Source organism: Halichoeres trimaculatus, unplaced genomic scaffold (assembly GCF_033239565.1).
Source record: "Halichoeres trimaculatus isolate MK-OKI-2021-1 unplaced genomic scaffold, fHalTri1.1 fHalTri1_scaffold_1, whole genome shotgun sequence".
NCBI lineage: Eukaryota > Metazoa > Chordata > Actinopteri > Labriformes > Labridae > Halichoeres > Halichoeres trimaculatus.
In genome coordinates, this window is record NW_027437179.1 from 34,755,394 (window position 1) to 34,775,175 (window position 19,782).

Here is a 19,782-nt window from a genome sequence, read left to right on the forward strand (position 1 = left end):
AATTGCTGACTGTGCATACAGTGGTGTTGAATTGTTTACATGTCGACGCCCCCCCGCCTCAGGCTTGTACGTGCACTCTGATTGGTCAACGCCATCACGTCCTCACGCAAGCCACGCACGCAGCGTCAAATCATTGTCGACCATGGCGGAATGTGTTCGACTTGACAGCAGCACAAGTAGTCACACCATGGATAAAAGCATTACCCTGCCTCCCGACGAGATATTCCGCAATTTGGAGAATGCAAAGCGGTTCGCAATTGATATAGGTACGTGAGAACACAACACTTTCCTCTCTTTCATTGCCGTTTCTGCTCCAACAGCTCTTATCTCCGTGTTTATGGAGCAGCTCCTCCGCAGTCTGGTACTATGACAGCACATGACTTTAGGAGAAAGTAAACAAGGCAACAATACAACCAGCTGCTTTAAGTCTTGTTTTATTTAAAGTTATTTATCAAAAGGTGTGCGTACGCGGAGAATGGACGTTTCTGAATGGTCTTTAACTCATGTAGTAGACGTAACTCTAACTGGGACAACTTTATCAAATGCAGCAGCGTTATCAGCTAGCTACCCTGTGGCAAGGCTCTATTTTCTCTCCCACTACAGTTTACTAGAAGTTCATTCATTTCAGGACCGTGATCCAGATTTTACATGTAAAGTCTTAATCATACAAAGGTTTTTTATTTTGTATTTTTTTGCTGTTTTGCCTTAACAGGTGGGTCCCTTACGAAGCTTGCTTACTACTCCACTGTGCAGCACAAAGTGGCCAAAGTACGATCTTTCGACCACAATACAAAGGTAAATAATCCACATCAGTGTCTATAAAATCCACAATGCCTCAGGTTTCATTTTGGACTGTTACATGCAGCTTAATCAACATTTTTTTTACGCAAAACATAGCTACAATTGATATCCTCACATGCCATGAAAGGTAGATTTTCATGGATATAATATTCTGTGTTCCTGTCTTTCTAGGAGGCTGCAAGCAACAACCTGTATGAAATATCCGTGCAGGAGGAAGTCACTGCACGCCTGCACTTTATAAAGTTTGAAAATGCTTACATCGAAACATGTTTGGACTTCATCAAAGACCATCTGGTCAACACAGACACCAAAGTTATCAAAGCCACTGGCGGAGGAGCGCACAAGTTTAAGGAACTCATCGAGAGGAAACTCGGGCTCAAGTGAGTAAAAATACTAACTCATTATCTGTGCTGTGTCACCCTGTGTTGGTCTCATGCTGTAAAGCGCTGCATGTGGAATCAAAAGTCATGCTGCAAGACCCAAATCCTCCTGCAGCAGATTCCCAGCCGCAGGAACAGTGTATCTAAACTCTGCTGTCAGAAAGTAAAAAATATGTCTAATAAAAGGGTCACAGAATGAAGACTGTAGCCTCCAGCACTTGAAAATAGTTATATAAACACTTGAAAGGAGTGGAGCAAGTTAAGCATTCCCTTATAAATTCAAACATGTCTGTGATATACTGTGAGGCTGGCAAAACAGGCATACAGAGAGCGGTGATGAGTTAAGACCTTAAGACTGAAATAAACCTTAATGTACACAGTATCCAGAGAGTGGAGGCATTGAGATGATGCATGTATAATAGCCTGTAGCACAGTCATAAAGGGGCATAAATAAAGCAGCAGTGAGTCTTTCCTTTCAGCAAAAGGAAAACAGAATTTATGTCTGAAATGACAGCAAAGACATATCTCCCACTCCTTTTCCAGATGTTGAATATTCCATTGAATACTCTTATGAAAATGAGGATCACAGTTCACAAGCCAAAAATGTTGACATGTTAACAACATGGAACATTCACATCATGAGTATTGTGTTAATCTTTAAATATCTATCGTGTGACATCAACACTAACACATTCACTCTTGTTGCTTTCTCTGAAATGCAAATTAATTAATAGAATTTATTGAACACTAAAAAATAAACTGCCTCTTTTTAAACTTTTCTACTGATACCTAGTCTCCTAAAAAACAAATGTCTGTCTGGTTATATATTAAAGAAGAGGTTTAGAATTCATGTCATAGCTCCCACTGAATAAACAGAAATGCAAGGAGGGAAGCTGCAGGGCTTTCTTCAGGCAATCTCACTTTGGCTAAGGGTACGGTTAAATGCCTTCATTATTTAAAGAAGGCATTAATCATAAAAACCCTAAAAACAGGTATGACTGAACCTGCCTCACCCTGAAGATGATCAAGTGTGGTCAAACCTGGTTGGTGATTATCTGATGTCAGTGTTTCTTCAGTTTACGCCCTGTAAAGACTCCTTAGCCATGTCTCTGGCTCTGGTAAGAGTATCAGAAGACAGCCCAGCAGCTTCCCTCCTTCTGTATTTACCTCTTGTCACTCAGCTACTGTATTTCTAACAAAGGTGAATTTGTTTTCCTCCAAAAAGACCCAAGGAACACACAAACTAGTAGCAGTTTATGAACTTAACTGTAACCACCATCAGTTAGTCTCTTGCTTTCCAAGAAATCACATAAGCACAAGAGCTGCAGCAACATTCTGCAAATTGTTAAAATTTCAATTCTTTTCTCAGTCAAGGTCATGTTGTCAAACTTCTGCTGTGGCTTGGTTCCACATTTCTCTGACAATGATTCAAGCTGATGGACTCTTTGTGTGCTTCCTTCCTTGCTGCAGAGTGGACAAAGAGGACGAGATGACCTGCCTCATAAAAGGCTGTAACTTTGTGCTTAAGAACATTCCCCACGAGGCTTTTGTGTACGCCAAGCACGCTGACTCAGAGTTTCGCTTCCAGACAACTTATCCAGAGATTTTCCCTTACCTGCTTGTGAACATCGGCTCTGGTGTGTCCATAGTAAAGGTAATGAGTGAACCAGTAATATCTCCTTATGTTTTAAACCCCAAACAGAAGTAATCAGATTTATTAAATATAGAAATAGTTGTAGTTTCAGCCCTGACCTAAAATTGTATCCTCTCCTGTCTTTTTACGGTCGGATAACTGATATAATCTTCTTTTTGTACTCTTATCCACCATCCAGTCCTCTGCACAGATAGATTTAGTCCTTGGTTATGTCTGCCTCAGTCTGCTGTGGTCTGTGTTTGTTTGACCTTGCTAGTTTCTTTATTCCAGATGGCTAACATTTGTTTAAATCAGAGTTTCTTCTCTGGTTATTTTACACAATGGACTATTGAGTCCCTCTCTTCCTCTCCAACAGGTTGAGTCAGAGGACAAATTTGAGCGAATAGGAGGAAGCTCAATAGGTGGAGGGACGTTCTGGGGTCTTGGAGCCTTGCTCACCAAAACAAAGGTTTGTCAAAGCATCTTTTTCCTGTCGGATTGACATTTCCATCGTCATTAAAAATGCAGCATCATCACCTTTACCTTTCCTCTGTGTCGCAGAGATTTGATGAGCTGCTTCAATTGGCCTCCAGAGGGCAGCACACAAGTGTCGATATGCTCGTGAAAGATATCTACGGAGGATCGTACGGGTCGCTGGGTTTGACTGGAGATCTTATAGCGAGCAGTTTTGGAAAGTCTGCGACTGCTGACAAAGGTGACGTATAACTGATCTGACATTAATGTCTTCTTGCATTTTGTAATGTATGCGTATGCTACCGATGTTACTGTAATAAGTCACCTGGTAAATTATACATTTTTTCCTGACTTAAATTCTTATAATTGGGCCTTAAAATACATTAAGCTGCAAAAAAGACATCTTAAAGGACAGGAACTTTCAGCTTATTTGTATCATCTGTAAAACATAAAAATTGAACCTGGAATATGGAAAAATACACCTCCATGTTCATCCTCATATAACAGTGTAACAGCTTATTATAGCCTCTGTGAACTCAGGCTGACTCAGACCTCTTCAGCTGCAAACTTTATGAACAAAAGAGGAAATGTTGCTCTTTAAATGATATTTCAGTCTCATACATATTTCTGTTGAGTTGGAGAAGTGTTTGAGACGAAGACCGGGTTTTGAAGTGTCCTGTTTTAGTGTGACACAACCCTCACTGGATTACACTGATGACCTCTCACCTACTTCTGATACAGCCTTGTTCTTTGTGTGTACGTGTGACTGTTATGAAATATGGAGATGGCAACACTCAGCAGAAGTTCACAACTTTTGCTGCACAGTCCTGAGATTGTCCATCTGCTGCTTTCCAGAAAACATAGATCGGTTCACAGGGTTCCAGTTCAGAGTTAAAAATGAGTGTACTGATAACACAAGTTTCACCAAAAATTCTTTTAACTTAGAAATCCAAGAAAATCAGAAAGTAGCTGCAGAAAAAAGTCTAGGGGAAAATATTGCAAGTTTAGCGACAAGAATCTAAAAACACTCCTTAGAGGTTAGGGTTTGCAATTATGACAAACAAAATGAAATCATATTCTGTGGACAGTCTGGAGTTTTATGAAACAAAATGATCAGTTGTTCAATACAAAACCATCACTTGATCAATTTAGCAAAAAATCATGCAAAAAAATATTCACAATATTGAAATACATTCATTTACTGTATCAATCCCCCTGCTACATATGACAGAATCAGATCATTTAAACCACACATAAGAGCAAATTATCAGAAATTATCTCAAAACTGTTGAAGGAATGAATTGTCAAAAATAATCAACACTAGCTACCGAACCTTATGGCTCCTACAGAAAGTGTAGAGTTTGATTTAGGTATTTATCTTTCTGGATATTGTGTGATTAAGTAAAAGCAGGACACTTAAATGAATTTGTTGTTTAACTTGACTGCTTTCTTTCATATAAACATCATCTTCATCAGCATTAGTATCATAAATAATAGGGATTGGCGAGTACCGACACCAAATATCGGTATCGGGCCAATGGCAGTGTAAATTAAAGTTATCAGTAGTAGTAAAGGCTGCTGATACCAGCAGCTGATACTCAAGTCCTCCTCCCCAGTAGGTGGCGCTACATTGCAGCAGTAGACACCACTGCAAATTTGTCAGGTCCTGTTCAGACAATATAAAAGAACCAGGGAGAGTTGACAGTTAAACTATATTTTATTGCACTTTGGTCTATTATAACAAATTACTAAAACTCTGATAGTTGTTAATTTTTTTTGCACTTTGGTTAATTTACTAAAAAAAACAAACAAAAAAGAAACTCAGAGAGAATTTACGTTTTGATTTGGACTTAATGACAGAGTGACTGTGCTGCCTTTGTTCAAAATGATCTGTTACTAATGATCGAAACTTTATGTATTAAAAGTACAAGTGGTATCGGTACTTGGTACTGGTGAGTACTCCAGAGAGAGTACTCATACTGGTATGGGTTGGAAAATGGTGGTATCGAACATCCCTAATAACCAAATATTAGTAATTTTTTATTTATGTCAAAGTTAATGAGTGATACAGCAATGTGGTGAAGTGAAAGTAAACAGCTTAGATTCTTTTTTATTGCTGTTTTAAGCAAAGTTTCCATTGACACAGGCCTTCATATTTAATTGCACTGAATAAAGAGGCTTTAAACTAGACTTGGCTTGGGAACCGGAGGTTCAGATCTTCCATTGACCAAGTCCTGAATTCAAGCTGGAGCTGTTGCTAGTTTGTGTACTGGGCACCTCCTCATCAGTGTGTGCCCGTAGTCTCCTGTTTGAGCATGTGGGTTCAAGGTTCAAGGGTTACTTTATTTGTACTGTACCACGGATAGATTTGGTTTGCAGTGAGTCAGTCAGCGTTCAGCAACAACCAACAAACAGAACGGGATGAGACACGACAACATGTTGAAGTGCTCAATGCTTGAATAGTAACCCCGAGTCCAAACTAAAAATAGAAACTCAGCTATCAGTCAGTAAAAACAAGGTAAATAAAAACAAGTTGAAATCAATAAACACAAGATAAACAGATCCATAAATAGTTAATAAATGATTTAGAACTTGTTTCTGCTGCGACACCTCTCTCAGCCTGCAGCACTATTTTACAATTAAATTAAAGTATTCTCATTTTTTTTAACAGATAAATTCTCAAACCTCAACACCAAGCAAACGATGGAACGGATTCAATAAAAGCAGGATAAAGTCAGATCATCAGTGTGTGTATCTTTCAGCCTGTGTGTGCAGCATGACTCAACAGCTGAGAGGGGGAACTGAATATACCCTCCAGAGTGATTATGTGCATCTGGTGTTATTCTCTGTTTTGGAGTTAAGTTAAATCGCGTCATACTTATTTAATAAAGACAAAAAATCAGTTTTGGAGGCTGAGAGGTCACCGCAATTTGTTGTTTAGTTTTCCTTCTTAGAGGATTGGATAACCAGAGTGGATTGAAGCAGAACTACTGGAGATTTTCTGGTGTCTTGTTGTAAATGTGCAGTCATTTAACTCTCGTAAGCATCTCTATTGTGCTTTTTAACAAGATATTCTGTTTTGATTCACAGAATTTTCTAAAGAAGACATGGCGAAGAGTCTACTCCACATGATCAGTAACGACATCGGGCAGCTGGCCTGTCTGTACGCAAAGCTGCACAACTTGTCCAGAGTTTATTTTGGAGGCTTCTTTATTCGAGGACATCCTGTCACCATGCACACCATCACATACAGCATTAACTTCTTCACCAAGGCAAGAACTTACTTTCCCCTCTGACTAAAAGCTCCTGCCTCTTACGGCGTGACTTCTTTATTAAATTACACACTGAACACGAGTGTTCTTGAGCTCTAAATCAGGTCCTCTGGTCCTGAACTCTGTTTGTTAATGACTGAACTTCACAACATTTCACCTCCAACCCAGATTTTTATGATCTAACTTCCTCCTCCTTGTTGTTTTGATAATGCAGGGTGAAGTTCAGGCCTTGTTCCTGAGACATGAAGGTTATCTGGGAGCCATTGGAGCATTTCTTAAAGGAGCAGAGGAGGACAGTAAGAAAAAAGCACCACTCATACATAATACTGTCCTCTGACTGTTAGGCTTTCTGTGCAAAGGGTTCCTGTGCAGTTACAGTTTAAACTGTCCTTTTATTACTGCACAGCAAAGCTGAAGTAAGTGGATCTTATGTGGTGGACAAACAGAGCAGTACAGTATATTTAAGCTCATAGGAGGAGGAATAAAGTATTATTCTAAATAATATTTAGTGAGAATTGACATGTGCTTATCTTTTTGCTATAGTCTTCTCACACTCCATGCAAGTCCCCCTCCTCACATCAGAGCTGATCCGACTCGAAAAGTCAGAATTCTTGCAAGTTTTCACTGGCAACAGGAATGAATGAAATCCCTGGACTTCAGCTGTAAAAACATTGAACTTTCCTGTTTCAGTTTTTGATTTACTTCATCTTAAAGACACTAAACTTAACACCTAAGCAGAGTAAAGCAAGACTGACACAGGCTCAAGATACAGAACATGGGGACCCAAAACAAAAAAAAATTGAGTTGATTAGAGAAAAGCTAAATTACATTTGAATGTGTTTGTTTAAAGATATCTCTCTTTTTGTCTGTACTTCCAGCAGAAGAAGTTCCCACAGTTGTACCACACAACTAACATTTTTCCCTTGTTAGTTAGCTACTGAATTATCCAGCTGAATAAATGAATTATTTTTATCGTTTAACCCCTGAAATGTTGGTCAGATGTTGTGTTAAAGCTGTAGTGCAGCTACCTGCTGCTGGCCAAGGCTGCAGCTCTCGTTAATTATGAAGCAGTATTGCCATAATGCCTTAATGCTCTACTACCTGGATGTAAACAAGCACAGATAATGGATGGAATCTTGTTGAGGAATGCAGTTTAGTTTGGTAGCATTTTGAAATCTGTTTCAAATCTGTTTCAACTTTTTTTTTAAATCTCATTTTGTTTTATTGTATTTTATCCATTTTAATCTGCTTTTTAACTGAATTTTAATAGTTTTCTTTTAATTTGTTCCGTCTGTAAAGAATGTTGAATAGCCTGCTGAAACATGCCATATGAATACACTTGCCTTGCCTTTGATCTGTAGAGATAAATTGTATGTTGGCTGTTTATAGTGTAAACAAACACAAAAACAGCATGCATGTGTGCGTTAACCTGAAAAAAGGTACTGAAGGCTAGTGTTTCTGGCTCTACTGATGGTAGCTATTCTCTACAAAACAATATAACTAACTCAAACTAAACTAACTCAATACCCGTTCATACAGCTAAGAAAAAGTCCCTTCAGAATATTCCTGAAATAACCATGATAGCATAAACATCTTGAATCTTTATGAAATTAAAATATGATAAATGCACTGTGATCAAGTGTGATAACATTAAAAAGTACATTATATCTCTATTTTATTCTCTTCCAGATCCAAACCAGTACAGCTGGGGGGAGAACTATGCAGGAAGCTCCGGCCTGATGAGCGTTTCTCCTGATATGAATCCCATGCAGCGAGCACGGAGTGGAACGGTGAGTCTGCAGAGACAGAAATAGTGACTGGAAACCACTTGAACTATTTTCACAATCCTTTTGGTTAACTTGTTTTTATCTCTCTTAACTTCTTCCTGTAGAACTCTGTTACATAAATGTTCAGCTTAACAGTTTTATCAACAGTAATGTCCTGACAAACCCCACAGAAATCATCCAAAGACTCTCATTAATGCTAATGTTTCTTCTCCTCCCCTCACATTCTTCCTCCTTTAAAATTCACTCCTTCAGTTTTCTGTAAGTACCTCTGTCTGCTTCTCCCGTGTGCTCTGGTTTGACGATATTTGGCTCCCGCTCTCATTGCCTTGTTCTGCAGCTGTTAACACTCGACTCGAGTATTTAGTCCTGTCAGCCGTTTGCTTTGTTTACTTGCTCCAGGTTGAAAGAGACCTGGGAGAGGTTATTTTTAGCTGAGCTAAGGTTTCATGGAAAGTGTTTCCTCAGTGTTTGTCCTTACTAAACTCTTGTTGGTTGACTTGTTTGCTGTGAAATGGAAAATAGAAGTCTTTGGTGTGTTTGGATTTCTACTTTGACTCCATGCTGTGATACTTTGAGCTTGCAGGTCTCTGTAGAGCTTCAGGAACTTCAACCTCAGCATTAGCCGTCCTGGGATTCGCTGGAACCCTCATTTCCTGCTTTTCTCAGCTTGCATTTACATTTTCTCTGGTGTGATACTACACAACAGATTAAATATTTACTCATCTTTTTTGCTTGTCCATCCAAAATCCTCTATCCCTTTAATGTGTTCTTTAAAAATAATCGATTCCCTCTAATGGAGTATTGATTGTGCCTGGCAATTAATGAATCTGCTGGCTCTTAGGGTTTAATCTTTCCTGAACTTTCCTTCCTTTTTCCTAAGTAGTGCATTTCCCTTTCTGCTTTTAGTAGTTGCAGCACAAGTCCTAACATAAGTGAGAGAATAACAGAGTATGATATGTGGAGTAAAATCCTGAATTAAAAGATTGTGATGGGCTGTGAGATTTTCTGAGCTGGGAGTTCAGAGAGCAGTCTGGATTCATAGAGACACAGAAATCACGCCTTCCTCTCTTTTTATGCCTAGTTCGACATGCTGGAGATGGACCGTCTGGAGAGGCAGCTGGTGAATCTCCCTCTGCTACAGGACGCATCGTCGTACATCCCAGACACTGTGGACCTCACAGAAGACGCTCTGGCCCGCGAGTACTGGCTCTACTGCTTCGAAGATGCTCTAGACGGGGTACGGTAAAAATACAGGTTATTAAAAGAAACAGAGCAGCACAAAATTGAGACATTTGACACAAACTAGAGATTTCAAGTGTTAAACTCACAACCTGTTCTGTAGATGTTGGGTGGTGACATTTACTATGTTCACTCTGCAGGCTAAGGTGACCCAAAATTGTTTTTATTTCCTAAAATTTGACTGAGATTGGATTTTTTTTCACGATGGTTTAAACTGCAAAGCTTAACATGGTATCTGAAAATCCAGACTATCAGAAAACTTGGAGACAATTTAAAGATATCTAAAATCTATTTGACAAAGACCAGAGTCTCATTAATTATCCGAATCAGTATCAAGTTTTATTGCCAAGTACATTTGCACATTCAAGGAATTTGATTTGGTGTGTCGGTGCAACAATTAACAAGAAAATAATGTGAACAGGAAATAACAAGACTGATGTTTAAAGATTCCCATACACATAAAATGCCTTCAATTTTTAAAAGGGTAATATAAAGGTTTAACTAAGAATTTATTTCATGAGACAAATTTATGGCAGTAAATGTATAAGTATCTTAGTTTTTTTCTCACAAATACTACCATTTTATGATATAGTGATAGCGTCCACTAGTTTTTAACAGCTCAGTTCAAAGTCATTTAGTTCTCAGTTTTTTTTACATAAACAGCTACATCTGTGAAGATGACAACTGACCCAAAATTTAAGGAAGCTTAGGCTTGATTTTTCTTCGTGGTTTATGGTAGAGATAGACCGAATTGAATTGAATTTTTCCAGGCTGATTATTTGTAGTAAAGGAGGCCGATAACCGATATTTTAAGCTGATATTAATTTGCAGTCAAAGTGCAAGTATTGGTGTCAAAATTTTGAACAATACAAACTCCAACACTTAACTTAATTCAACTACCTTTAAGCATGAGTTTATTAAACAGCTCTCAGGCTCAGCAGCATGTTTTATAAATTTAAATGAAACTTTAAAAATAAATAGCTTAACTTTTCTACAGTAAATAAAGTTTTCCAAAATTTCAATGTAACTGCAATAACTGTAATAACTGCACTGCTGATTGGCTGTTGCCCAAGCAATGGCTCTGCTTGTAACCAATCAGATGGTACTGTGGGTGGGACAGTGCTGGGGACTGAGTAGTGACTGCAGACAGCGGAGCAGCTGCGTCAGAGCTGCAACAACACAGTTTTAAATTTGGTTCTTAGCGGCCTATTAAAAAGAAAGGACGATGCCAAAATGCCCCAAAATGCCAAATATTGGCCCCGATAATCAGCCCGGCCGTTATTAGTTTTGTCCCTAGTTTATGGTTCTTGAAAGACCATGAGCACTTTTGCTTGGTTTGAGCCTTGTGCTTGTTGATATTTGCATGTGCCCCTGATGAATGTTATTTGCCCTTTTCGAGCAGGTAGTCAAGAGAGCCGTAGCGAGCCAGCCTGACATGCCAGAGGCGGCAGAGCGAGCCGAGAAGTTCCGTCACAAATACAGACACAAACTGCAAACCCTCCGACACCAGCCTTTGTAAGACTCTTTATGCTTTAATTGAACTTTTCTCTTTGCTTCTGCATTAGTTCCATGTTCTCAAACCTTCTATGACTACTGATGTTCTCTGCCAGTGAAAAAAATTAGATTTATCTGTTTACTGGTTCCAAATGAGCATTTCATTGAAATTATACCAAAAACCCTCCAAAATGCTCCTAAATTAGTCTGACGTTCTAGTAGTTTGATGTAACTGTTTTAAAAGTAGTCCTGTTTGACTCTGTTGTGTTAGTTTTTCTCTCTGACTAACGTAGAGTGCTTCTCTTCTCACCTAGTGCTTACGGATCCCTCACTGTCAGAAGTCTGTTAGACACCAGGGAACACTGTTTAAACGAGTTCAACTTTCCTGATCCCTACTCCAAGGTCTGACTCACATATATCTTTTTACTGTGTTTTACTTTTGGTGGGCTTTTCCTATTTTATGAAGTTATTTTGAGTTTTTTGTTGAGGAGTGCGGTGACAGACAGGAAAAAGCTGTTGCCAAACGGAGCTCTTTGAACACCAGGGATCTGTACCTACGGCCAGATGGGAGCAGTGTTTACCCTTGTGTTGCATCTCTCTTTTCTAAAAACACTCTGTAAATGTTTGAAAACAGAGAAAGACCACTTTCTGGAGTTTGGAAAGAAAAATGTGAAATATTATCTCATTCTTTCCAAATGTAGGATTTCAACTGCTCAAAAGTTTAGGATCTCCTCTGCACGTCAAATCTTTTTAAAGGATGAAAAGTTGGGACCAAGAGCAGTTTAGTAGTCAGACTCTTCTTCTATGAAGACAAGCTGTCGTCTGGCTGAAATATTTATGCTCTCAATGAAAAAGGGATTGTCTAGATGGCAGCATATTTCTTTCCTAAACCTTTAACCTTCTTCTTTTCACATCAAACGTTCTTTAGCTAACCATACGGATGTCCCGATATTACATTTTCACTTCCGATACAATACCAATACTGCAGCATTGAGTATTGGCCAATACTGATAGTAATCGATACGATATCAGTATTAAACATGCATACTTTTATTACTTATTTTGTAGTATTTCTGTCATGTTAGAAAAGGCTTGATTAAGTGATATTATTCAAACAAAGAACAGTAGTCAGCAACAGTAGGTATGAGGAAAAACTGAGCCATTTATTATTAACCAATGGGTAACAGAAATTTTAACATCAAACATAAGAATATACTAGTAAGAGAATAAAATAAAGAATAAATTAGAAGACCCAGAAAATAACCTAAATAAATCAAATAAAAACAGCAGGAGCGGAGTCTGGAGTGGACTGCTTATATCGGAGATTATAGATGCATTCCAATATAGTCCGATACTTGTTTTTTTGCTGATATCAGACCGATATCCGATATCAATATCGGACTGGGACTCCTCTAGCTAACCATTTAGATTTCACTTTACAGCAAGCTTATGTTGGCTCATACTTTTACAGGAGAACATGCAAAGGTTCAAAAGTTTCTGAATCATCCAAAGGGGGAGCCAAAATCTACACAAACCAAATGTTCTTCATGGTAACTTGAAGTAAATTTCACCAGCTGGAGCAGAAGTTTAGGCTTTAAATGGTGCTGGTGATGTCTTAGAATATTATATTCCATTTTGGCTTTTGAGTAAGGATGGGTACAGAATCAGGTACTTTTATGGGTACCGACCAAATTCTGTCAAAAGTACCAGGTACCGATTCATGTAAAATTGAAAGGTGCGATATTTAGGTACCTTAATGCATCCTTGTGGCTGTGGCAGAGCAGAAGAGTAGGCAATTTTCCATGCTGGACATGAACACAGCATTGCAAGGTTATATAATGAAGAATAAATATGTTAAATAAAAAAAATGAGATTTTATTATTAAACTTTTTTTTTTTTTGCCACATAAACACAAAAAGTACCAAAAATTGGTACCGTTGCCAGGTACCGAGCATCACTATCGTATTGTTTCAAATGTGAAAGGTACCCATCCCTACTTTTGAATGAAAGTGGTTTGATGAAGTATAATGACAATTTAATGCTAGAAATCAGACATACTCACTGGGGAGGATTCAAGATCCTGAATGCTGCGTCTTTCTTATTTATCTTATGTTGTGTTCACTCAGTATTATCTTCTCCCTGGTCTCACAGATCAAACAGAAGGAAAATGATGGCGCTCTGAAGTACTACCAGAGGGCCGTGAAGATCCTGGATGAGCTGAGCTGGGAGGAGAGACAGTTCGCCCTTGTCAGGGGCGTCCTGGCCGGAAATGTGTTCGACTGGGGAGCCAAGGCTGTGTCTGAGTGAGTGGATGGTTTTATATCCTGAGAGCAGACGGGCTGGTTGTTTCATCTCGTCTGTCTGATTGTGGGGGTGGCTGAGGCGCCGTCTGCATGTTTTGTAGTTTTCTTAGACAGGGAGTTGCTGAGTTTCTGGCATTTTTGATGTTTCTTTTGATAAGTGGGCTGCCCCTCTGGTAGTGAGAGGACAAACATTTGGCAGCCTGGAGAGGGAGTAAATAGAAAAATTTGCCTGAGGGCTGCCTACAGAAACTACTGCTCTGAATGATTCAAAACTTTTTTTATATATCTTTATTTCTCTTCTCTTTTGAAGTGTTTGAGTTCACCTGTTTTGAGCAATCCCATCGTTTCACTTCAGAAATCCAAAAGAGATGAACTCACTCAGGAGGATTCACTCAAGTCTTCAAGAAACCAAATAATACGTGTTGATCTGAGAGCAGCCAGCAGCTTTTAAACTTTCATGTTTGCATGTTTAAAAAGTCTGATGCTGTGATTTACCTTTGGAGCTGATTAAACTGTTGCATATTTTCTTGCTGTCCTGCAGTGTCCTTGAATCTGACCCTGAGTTTGGGTTTGAGCAGGCAAAGCGACAGCTGGAAGGTATTTAAGTATTTTTTCTTTTTTTCTTTTCATATTTTGTTCCATTTCTTTTGCCTTTGAACCTTTGACACCTGGACATCAGACTGGTTTAGCTGTTTTCACATCATTTAAAGTCTTCTTGAGCTATGATAGCTGATAAGACAAGTGTCAGATTGATGGATGTAAAAGGTCCTCACAGAGGTCGCTCCAATCCTCAGACTGATTTCTTTTTAATTTCTTTTTTTCCTCTCAGAGCGGCCGTGGCTCATCGATTCTTACGACCAGTGGTTTGAGAGACTAAAGGTCAGGATCTTTCCCACCTCTCTTACCTTTTTGTTACAATTTCTTTCAAAGCTTGAGCTTTTAATGCTTTTATTTGGAGGATAGGACTGCAGACAGACGAGGAAGCTAGAGAGAAGGAGGGACAGCATGAAGAGAAGGGCAACGGGTCCTGTAGCCTTCAGATCTAAAGCCTTTCAGATGAGATGTGTGATGTAACTGCTGAGCTAACGCAGTTCATTTCAAGTTCCAAAAAGTAATTAATGTATCAATAAAAGAAATGTATTTTTATTTAGTTTGTATTTAACCTTTATTCAACCAGGTTCCATTGAGATTGAAAACCTCTTTCAAGGGAGACCTGGCCAAGACAGACTGCAGCAAAATCACAAAGTTACAGACAAGAAACACAAAAAGAGACAAAGCACAGTCATTAAAACACAAGATAATGGATTAAGATCACGTTCCAGGAAACAACTGTTCAAACAGCTGAGCTAAAACTCTGGCATCTTATTGAGCCAGCCTCCATGTCTGTCATTTTAGAGTTAAAAACCTTCAAAGACACAAGCTCCTTGAGCTTTAAGTCATTCTGCTGCCCGTTCCAAGATGAGGGTGCATAGTACCCTAAAGCCCTTTTCCAAACTTCTGTCCGAGCATTTGGGACACAGAGCATAATGAGGTTCTGAGAACACAGAGAAGACTGTCCAGTACTTTTCTGCATGATAAAAACACATAAATCCTGGGGCAGCAGACCAAAATCTGCCTTATAGATAAAAGTGTACCAATATGTGACCCTACGGGTCGCCAAAGCAGGCCATCCAACCCGAAGGTACAACTCACAATGATGAGTCAGAGGCATTATCCACCATATGGAGACACTGTGTAGAAGCATGCATGTAAAAAAGGTCTCCATTATCTAAAACAGGTGAAAAGTTGCAGCAATAAGATGCTTTTTTTAACATTAAAAGAGAAATTCAACCTGTTTCTGAATTAAAAACTCACTTTTAGCCTCAGCTTTTTCACAAGTCTGCAAAATGTAGGGACTGTGAAAATCAGTGCTGACACTGATGTTTACAAACACAATTCAGTCTTACTGATGCGTCTAGAATTACTTTTACACTACTGACATTTGCATTTAAGTTTGACCACCTGCATCAGATCCACTCTCCAACCTGCTGTGACACACTTAAGTAGCTCCTACAGCAGCACCTATGAGTTATACAGCTTAGACAAACAAACCTGAACCATGAACCTTTTAATCAAACCAGAGAGGGGACGTGTGAAATAAATTCTCCTCTCCTCATCTGACACTGCTCTCTTTTAATTAGACATGAGTTTAAAAACACAGGACAGCTCTTTTGCACTCCGCTGTGATCTCTCATTCACCTGCTAAGTGTTTCTGTGGTGTGAACATGTGGCGATTAGTTCTTGAATACATCCATCCTGGTTCTTCTCTTGCAGGGTCCTCCTCACAAGTGTGCCTTGTTTTTCGTAGATAATAGTGGAGTAGACATCATTCTAGGAGTGATGCCTTTTGTCCGAGAGCTTCTCTCTCGAGGAACAGAGGTAAGGAGCTGTTACAGACACATTTAGGTAGAAAATATATTCAATAAAGTCTTGATCCAGGTCTTCTTCTGTTTTACAATCAGGTTGTGTTAGCGAGCAACTCTGGTCCGGCTTTAAATGATGTGACAAATGGGGAACTACAAATCCTGACTGAGAGAATCGCTGCTATGGACTCAGTGATTCAGTGAGTGTGCACAAAATTAGACAATGTATCTTTTTAGATTTGTTACAAGCTTTTTAAGCTCTTCATGAAAATGTTGAGTAAACTGTGGTGTGTTTTTTTGCAGGGCTGGTCTGAGGGAAGACCGGCTGACGTTGGTTCAGAGTGGTTCCAGTTCTCCCTGCCTGGATCTCAGGTTGGTTTGTTGACAGTTTAACATTTGGGCCTTTTTTTTAAGGAGTTTTTTCTGCCTGTGAAATCAATCTTCAAATTCTTGCTGAAGTGATCATGAAATCTTTTAGCTTAAGATGAAGACAGTTTGCAAGTCAACAGCACTTGCTAAAGTTTCTGAGGGATGCTTTACGATCTTTTACCTCCCTGAAATGTTCTCTGTCCCTGTCATCCTCCAGCCGTCTGGACAAAGTGTTGGCAAACGTGGTCCGAGAGCGTCAAACCGACCTGGTGATCATCGAGGGAATGGGCCGAGCTATCCACACCAACTACTACGCCATGCTGAGCTGCGAGAGCCTCAAGATGGCCGTCATCAAGAACTCGTGGCTGGCTGACCGACTGGGCGGGAAGCTGTTCAGCGTCGTCTTCAAGTACGAGGTACCGGCTGGGACACCAAGCCAGAACTCTGCCGCTCTGACACCGTTGTGAGAGTGGCAGGGGAGCTTAAGTTGAGCAGACAAGCTGGAGTTCTGAATGTAAGGAGGACGATCGCATACTGCCACTGAGTGAGTGACTGATTGCAGAGCTGATTTTAAATGTAGACTGGTTGAAAAGGTGAGGAAAGTTTTACGTTGTGTTAAAAAAATGGATTCACATTGTTTTGTGGAAAGTTTTTCTCCAATTTCCTGCACAATTTCTTAGTTTGTTACATCATTTTCAGCATCTGGAGTTTGTTTTCATGTGTAACCATCTAGCAGACTTTTGACAGGTGAGAGCTTCTGCTTGTTAAGAATATGACTCAAAAAGACAAGGATGTAAAAGAAGAAAGCAGGTTAACTCCCACACACTGTCAAAGTCAAAGAAAAGCCAAAATGTGGCCACAAATGTTTGTACAAGTTAGACGGATGATTGGAAGATAACTGATTCATTTTGAACTGTTTTGCACCAGTTGTCGAAAGGCTGCAAGCAGACACAACTGATGTCTTTCTTTGACTGCAGCTGTAACACTTTTCATCTGAAGTGTTTAATGTGCCTTGAGGTTGATGTGATAAAAGCATCTTTTAGTTTCTGTTCAAGACTACAAAAACATCAAAAATATGTTCTTTTGCTTTCCAGCAGTCTCACGCCAACACTAGACAGCGTCCATACGTCTCGTGTTTCTGTTTCTATCACTGCCGCTGAATGAACTGAGATTAACGACACAACTTTTTGTCACGTGTGTAGCTGTTAGAGTGGCATCAGGGAAAACGTGTGATCTGAGAGGGAAGCAGCACTTTATCAAAGAGATTTTTTTTCCTCCACAAGGTGGCAGTATTCGACTGTGAGAAGTTTATTTCTTTTTAATGATTTCTCAAATCCTTCCCAAGGTGCTTGGTGTCAAATCAACGCTGCATATTTCAGGTAAAATATTCCAAGTGACTCCGATCAAAGCATCACTAAAACTATTCTCTCTGTCATAGCTGACTGTGGCATGAGTCCATGGGTCATAAACAGCACTAGTATAAGCTATAATCCATCCCTACATCCAAACTGCAGTCATTCAGAGGCAATAATCTTGCAGCATGTAGTTAAAATAAACTCTGTGGCTGTGTAGAAGCTGCCTGTTTCAGTGACTTCATCAGAAATATCTGAGTTTGAAATCCTGCCTTAGTGTGAAAATGTTCTCTGAAGTTCCAATTTCTTGAAATGTGGACTCACATCGCAATACTTAATTGCCATTTGTACATAAATGTGATATATCAGAATGTGTGTGTGTATATGTATATATTTATACACATATATCAAATCATTTGCATCGTTTCAGTTCAGCGCACCAAGCACAACTTTGTGTATTTCTCTCCTGACAATCAGTTTTAATTAAATGGTGAAAACCTTTATTTTACTCCTTTTCATGTGTCAGTCTGTGTTCGTTCCTCTCAGTGTGTGTGTGTGAGAGAGAGGAGAGTTTGCAGTCATGCAGAGGAGTTTAAAGTGTCCCACATTAAAAAACAGCAAGCCTGCCCCCGGCGGTATAAAAGCTCGACACCCCGGTATGTGCTGGTTGACGCCTGCTGGGGAGCTGCGGGTTGATAATGCATGAGGACGCCCGGCAGGGGGTCCTCCTACTTTCTCTCTAACTCATCACTCTGTCTGCCAACACACACACACACACACTCTCACATCAGTTCTGCAGCACGCCCTCATGGATTTAGTGACATTTATGTATGACTGTGTAATATCTGCCCTGGTTTTTAAGACTTCCTATATTTGCTTCCTTACAGCTTCGGTACGCTCATGGACCCCGACCACGACACCCACACTCGTGTGAATGCTCAAATCTAATCATTTTTCTCACATATTTTGCAGGTGAACCAAAACTTTCAGGTGCTGCATATAAACCTCATTATCGGCTTCACACCCACACTGCTACAAACTTTTTTTCAAATTATGCCAGCATGAGAATAGGAAAATCTACAACATGCGATAACTCTGCTGAACATGGCCACAGTGCTGTTTCGTGCCACAAATGCATTAATATTAATATGCACTTGTCAGCTACAGCCTACATTACTTATGTCTGTCTGCTGCTGACTTGTTTTATACAGTACCCATGTTTTAACAAGATAAAGTCCTGTTCTTTTTCAGGGAAATGTCTTTTTAACTAATTTCTTTTGCACTTTTCGTCTTGATCTTTGGTTTAGCTAACTATGCTATCAAAGATGAAATTCATGTGAAATCTGAATAAGTGAATCAAGTATTGGAGGTAGTTGCTTCCTCAAGGCTATTTTTTTCCAGGGATAAAGACTGAATTTCCCATGAGCACCATCATCCCCTGTTGTAAAGACTTGGCTCTTGCAAGGAGAGTGGATTTTCTTTTTAACACTACTTTTTTCTGTTCAAGACAACTTTTCCCAGGATGCAAAGCAATAAGCCAATGTATTCATTCGTAGTTGTGAAAAATGACAAGAATCAAACTCTGTAAACTCAGTTTGTAGTTCAGTGTCCAGAAGGTGAGCAGACTATCTGTTCAGTGTTACTTACAGCCCGGTGCTCTGAGACGTGTAACATGACCAGATCCTGGTTCTGTCCAGTACCAGTGCTCATCTACCAACTCCAACCTCACCAAGCAGAGCTAACGTAACCTCACTCTTCATTTTATTGATAGACTATTAAGTTTGAACAGACCACTGCAGAATAACTGCTGACTGTGGGTTGGAATGAACATTTTCACAGACAGCTTAACTTGTGTTTTAGCTTGTGCTTTATCATTCTCCTGTTTAGCTTTCTTTTGCTGTGACATCTATTTTCTTTTTGCCAGTCCAGTCCCAGTGTCCAACACTACAACAAAATAAATCCAAGAAATCCTTCAGAAAAAATGACAGATTTTACTTTTCCCTGCCGAACTTTGTCAGTTGGTGGCGTGTCGTCACAGGGGTTTTCAGTCATTGTCCTAAATGGGTTCACCTTTGACCTGACTGCAGATACTGATAAAGCATTTAGAAACAACCTACTTGTAAATATATACTAGTCAGATTTCCAGATTATCACAATTGTTTCCACATTGCACAATGTCATCATTCTACTTGTCCAGTTGGGAATCTAACTGATCTGAATAGCATAAAACTTCAAGGTGAATCTGTGTCTTACTGACTCACAAACTCTGTAATAAC

General features: G+C 39.5%; 1 protein-coding gene across 1 annotated transcript; it reads left to right on the forward strand.

Annotated features, from left to right (window-relative positions):
- Window positions 1–111: 111 nt before the first annotated feature.
- pank4 (pantothenate kinase 4 (inactive)) lies at window positions 112–17,993 on the forward strand. The gene is made up of 19 exons (XM_074678587.1): window positions 112–266; window positions 713–795; window positions 973–1,181; window positions 2,652–2,835; window positions 3,191–3,283; window positions 3,376–3,529; window positions 6,379–6,560; window positions 6,775–6,856; window positions 8,250–8,350; window positions 9,429–9,584; window positions 10,989–11,101; window positions 11,395–11,482; window positions 13,232–13,383; window positions 13,925–13,980; window positions 14,213–14,262; window positions 15,697–15,801; window positions 15,885–15,985; window positions 16,089–16,157; window positions 16,372–17,993. The coding sequence occupies exons 1-19, from the start codon at window positions 143–145 to the stop codon at window positions 16,619–16,621; spliced, it is 2,352 nt and encodes a 783-aa protein (XP_074534688.1). The 5' UTR covers window positions 112–142; the 3' UTR covers window positions 16,622–17,993.
- The last annotated feature ends 1,789 nt before the right edge of the window (window positions 17,994–19,782 follow it).

Coding starts and splice junctions, on each gene's coding strand:
- pank4 (XM_074678587.1), top strand. CDS start 143: ATGGCGGAATGTGTTCGACTTGACAGCAGCACAAGTAGTCACACCATG. Junction 6,561..6,774: donor GCATTAACTTCTTCACCAAG/GCAAGAACTTAC, acceptor TTGATAATGCAG/GGTGAAGTTCAGGCCTTGTT. Junction 16,158..16,371: donor TCTCCCTGCCTGGATCTCAG/GTTGGTTTGTTG, acceptor GTCATCCTCCAG/CCGTCTGGACAAAGTGTTGG.